Source organism: Temnothorax curvispinosus, unplaced genomic scaffold (genome assembly GCF_003070985.1).
Source record: "Temnothorax curvispinosus isolate PA1 unplaced genomic scaffold, ASM307098v1 QBEX01007311.1, whole genome shotgun sequence".
NCBI lineage: Eukaryota > Metazoa > Arthropoda > Insecta > Hymenoptera > Formicidae > Temnothorax > Temnothorax curvispinosus.
In genome coordinates, this window is record NW_020217091.1 from 1 (window position 1) to 4402 (window position 4402).

At 40.8% G+C, this 4402-nt stretch overlaps 2 protein-coding genes across 2 annotated transcripts; both read left to right on the forward strand.

Annotated features, from left to right (window-relative positions):
* Positions 1–755: 755 nt before the first annotated feature.
* LOC112456937 (fatty acid synthase-like) lies at positions 756–3108 on the forward strand (the record flags this gene model as incomplete). Its single annotated transcript, XM_025019756.1, has 2 exons — positions 756–1174; positions 1771–3108. Coding segments are annotated over 2 exons (425 nt in total), but the record flags the coding sequence as incomplete, so codon positions are not given.
* On the forward strand, positions 2541–3978 carry LOC112456938. The gene is made up of 2 exons (XM_025019757.1): positions 2541–2877; positions 3018–3978. Exons 1-2 carry the CDS (start codon positions 2541–2543, stop codon positions 3956–3958), a joined length of 1278 nt encoding a protein of 425 aa, XP_024875525.1. The 3' UTR covers positions 3959–3978.
* Positions 3979–4402: the final 424 nt, after the last annotated feature.

Consider the following 4402-nt stretch of genomic DNA (forward strand, 5'->3'; position numbering starts at 1 on the left):
TATTGCCAGTCACGGTCGATTTAAATTATTTTACTTTAATTATGTCAGTTATGTTTGGCAAACATTTGAAAATTATTATAGGGGTGGTGACCACTCATGTGTGACCTCGGTATATATTTTTTATTGCAATAAAAAATTACAACATTTTTTTGTTTATCGAGCACATTTCGGGTTCTGCACCATACATATTTTTGAATAACAATCTATTTTTGAACAATATAACCGTAAAGCACTTCACTACTACTCCCACAAGTTCCTTAAGAAGAGCATGTAATATTCCTGAAAGCATTTCTATAAAAAATTTTTGAAGATGTGAACAATTATATATATACTAATGAAGCAAGAAGTTTAAACAAAGAAAATTAAACAAAACACAAAATATTACCAAAATAAAAAGATATTTAACTGGTAGACCAAATCAAATTGTATGACAAGCATATATGCGATTGTAATTCTATTATATAGATATTCTCGAACAGTCTAGAACAATTACTTCGCGTTCGGATACATTAACACAGATATTTCTTTTTGTACTGTCTCCTGTGAAATTAACAAACTCTTGTTGTAAATTATATTAAGATTATGTTATTATTTTACGTTTTTTTTTTGTTTATCCAATAACGTGCTCTGTGAAACAATCGCACTCTTTGTCTATAATGTTCAATAAGCCTTTGATTTTTTTCTATCCTTGCACTTAAATATTGAATCAAAACTTGAAAAACTTTATTTAATAACATGAATTAATTTCTTTCTAGGGGTGCTGTCTGCTAACGGTTATTGTAAACCCTTTGACGACGAAGGCAATGGATATATGCGTAGCGATACGGTCGCGGTAGTATATCTGCAAAAGGCAAAAAATGCAAGAAGAATATATGCAACCCTCGTACACGGTAAAGTAAATTGCGATGGTTTTAAAGAAGAAGGTATTACCTTTCCATCGGTCGAGAAGCAAAAAATATTGTTGAATGAATTTTATAAGGAATGTGAAATCTCGCCCAATGAGTTATCTTACATAGAAGCTCATGCAACTGGTACTCTTGCTGGTGATCCCGTAGAAGTTATGTCTATTGACCAGACTTTATGCGCTAAAAGAAACAGTCCTTTATTGATGGGCTCGGTAAAATCAAATATTGGACATTCCGAACCCGCCAGTGGCCTTTGTCAAATCGCAAAGGTACATTTGTAATAAAATGATTTAACACTGACTTTGCTTAAAATGTAATTATAGCAATTTATATTTTTTATATTGTTACAATTATAATATGTTACATATGTATATAATACATATATGTATATAATACATTTGTATAAAATAATTACTATAATTACTGCTGTTAAAAAGTAAAGAAGAAACTAGGGAGATTATATATTCGTCGACGCGGTAGTTGCTAGTGAGAATTATAGTTCTATTGAACTACAGCAGATGGCGTTAGTGGTAGCTACCGTGTGGCCACCGTCGAGCCACCGTCGAGTTTCCCCACTACTCATCTAGTGAGTTCGTGATCCAGGGAAGCCGAGCACTTCCGTTGCCGCGACACACCGACATTGTCTTGTTAGACACGGACACACACACTCGTGCGTCTACGCGTTAGCTTTACCTGTAGTTAAGTTGCGTCATACTCGTCTCCTGTACAAGAGTGATTCTGAATAAACTTTTCTAATAGCCTCATAAATAGTGCATTTTATTACTGATAGCCGACAGAACATATAATTGCAGTGGGTGCATATGCCCACAATTGGTGACCCCGACGGCATTTTTCTCTGTTGCAGATTTAACCTGTATACAGCTCGTACCCCGAAAAGGAGATCGACGCAGATTAAGTGCAAGCGCAAGTTTTTTCTCGCCGGCATTCAAGCCCCTAGCAACAACAGCGCGCCATTACGCACGACACGCTATTAGTCGAGATCCGTTCAACGTTAGTGCCTCATCGGGCAGCCCGTACAACCGATTTTCTTCCTTGGCGAGGCTGTTCCTGACGGTTGAACTTCTGCATCCTGTGCAACGGCTCATCGCAGTTTGTCGTAGTCGTCGAGACCTTCGTTCTGTAACGTTGTCCTTTCAATTACTTGTGTTATCAGTGCATGCGATCTCGTGTCTCGTGTAAGCTTTCCCCCACGAATAAGCGCATGGTGTCGCCGCATAAATTTTGTGCTTATTTAGCGTGCGTTTGCGACGTCGTAACCTTGCGCGTACCATTGTAACGCTCCCTATTGCGCTTTACTCCTCTGTAATCATGTCAGAACCGGCGCGTGTGGAATTATACCGCGTTCCTAAAATTCCGCCATTTTGGAAAAGCGAGCCGGAAGCGTGGTTTTTGCAAGTTGAAGCGTCATTGCGCGTGGCGGGAATTACTGTCGATCGAACCAAAGCCGACTATTTGTTAACGAGCGTAAACACCGAAGTAGTCGCACATATCTCTGATTTACTTAAAGCGGATCCGCCGCCTGATAATCTATTCGAGCGTCTCAAAGAGCGTATTTTATCCGTTTACGCGACTTCGCTTTCCAAATCTCGCTTGCAAAGCCTGTTAAAAGGTCAGATGTTAGGCGATCAAAAACCTTCACACCTTCTTAATCATATGAATAATCTTAATAACGGTCAGTGCAGCCCAGCGGTGCTCAGATCTTTGTTTATCGAGCAACTTCCTGTCTCTCATAAAGCCATTTTAGCCGCGATTAACGAGCAAGATTTGCATAAGCTGGCCAAAATAGCGGATAGGATTTCCGAGACTAATAACCCGAATACATCGGTAGTACCGTTCGTCGTTACGGTAAACCAAGCGAAAAATGTTGCACCCTCATCTAGTATCGATAAAAAATTAAACCAACTTACTAAGCAATTCGCGGCCCTTAATAAAGAGGTGTTTAAATCGCGACGTAACCGATCTAAGTCTAGAGGTCGTTCTCCCGCGCAATCGCAAAGCGCAGAAAAATCCGACCTTTGTTATATCCACCGTAAATACAAAACCAAGGCGACATCCTGTCGCAAGCCATGTTCTTGGCAAGAGCCTAAGCAGTTGGAAAACTAAAATCCCCTCCTCGCAACGAGACGGTCGGGGATAACGGGGCGACTCAAAGCCGTCTTCACGTTTTCGACCGCATTACAGGTCAACAATTTCTTATCGATACTGGCGCGGAAATTTCAATTCTCCCCGCAACGCTGCGCGATAAAAAAACGCCGTCTGAACTTAAATTATTTGCGGCTAATAATACTAATATTGACACCTATGGTGAACGTCGCCTTGCTTTAGATTTCGGTCTTCGGCGACCTATAGTTTGGAATTTTCGCGTAGCAGCAGTCTCTAATGCAATCTTAGGTGCGGATTGTCTAAAACATTATCAACTTCTGGTTGACTTACACAAGCGTCGACTTATCGATACGTGCACTAAGCTCTTCACTGCGGGTGAAATTCGAGTCGTTCGCGAAAATAAGATATCAACGGTAAATCGCGAAGCTAATTTCGCAAATATTCTTTTAGAATTTCCGGAGATAACGGGAGTTAGTCAGCTAATTCCATTTGGAACACGTGATGTTGAACATCACATTCTAACTTCCGGTCTGCCAGTCACAGAACGTCCTCGACGTTTGCCGCCGGATAAATTGGCGGCAGCTAAAGCGGAATTTAAACGTTTTGTGGAGTTAGGCATTTGCAGACCTTCTAGTAGCCCTTGGTCTAGCCCTATTCACCTCGTTCGCAAAAAGAACGGTGAGTGGCGAGTATGCGGTGATTACCGCCGGGTAAATGCGATAACCGTTCCAGATAAATATCCCGTTCCTCATCTCCATGATTTTTCTGCCAATCTTGCAGGAAAAACCATTTTTTCGGTTTTAGATTTTTTTAAAGCATACCACCAGATACCGGTGGCTAAAGAAGATGTACCTAAAACGGCCGTCATTACCCCATTCGGGTTGTTTGAATACGTTTACATGACTTTTGGTCTTCGCAACGCGGCGTAATCGTTTCAGCGTTACATTCATCAAGCACTTAAAGATTTAGATTTCGTTTTCGCGTATATTGATGATATTCTTATTGCCTCCTCCTCCTCAGAAGAGCATAAGAAACATCTTCGTACGGTTTTCCAGAGACTTACAGAATTCGGATTATTTATAAATTCATCTAAATGCATTCTAGGCGTCCCACAAGAAACTTTTTTAGATCACATAGTTAGCCATGACGGCATTAAGCCTACCCCAGAAAGAGTTGCCGCCATTCAAAACTTACCTAAACCGCGTACAGTTGTCGACCTTCATCGATTTTTAGGCGCCTTAAATTTCTACAGGCGTAGCCTCCCTCAGGCAGCGCGCGTTCAAACTCCGCTTCATGTCTACCTTAAAGACTCGCGAAAAAACGATAAACGCGAAATAATTTGGACCCCTGATGCCGAAAAAGCGTTCAGCTAA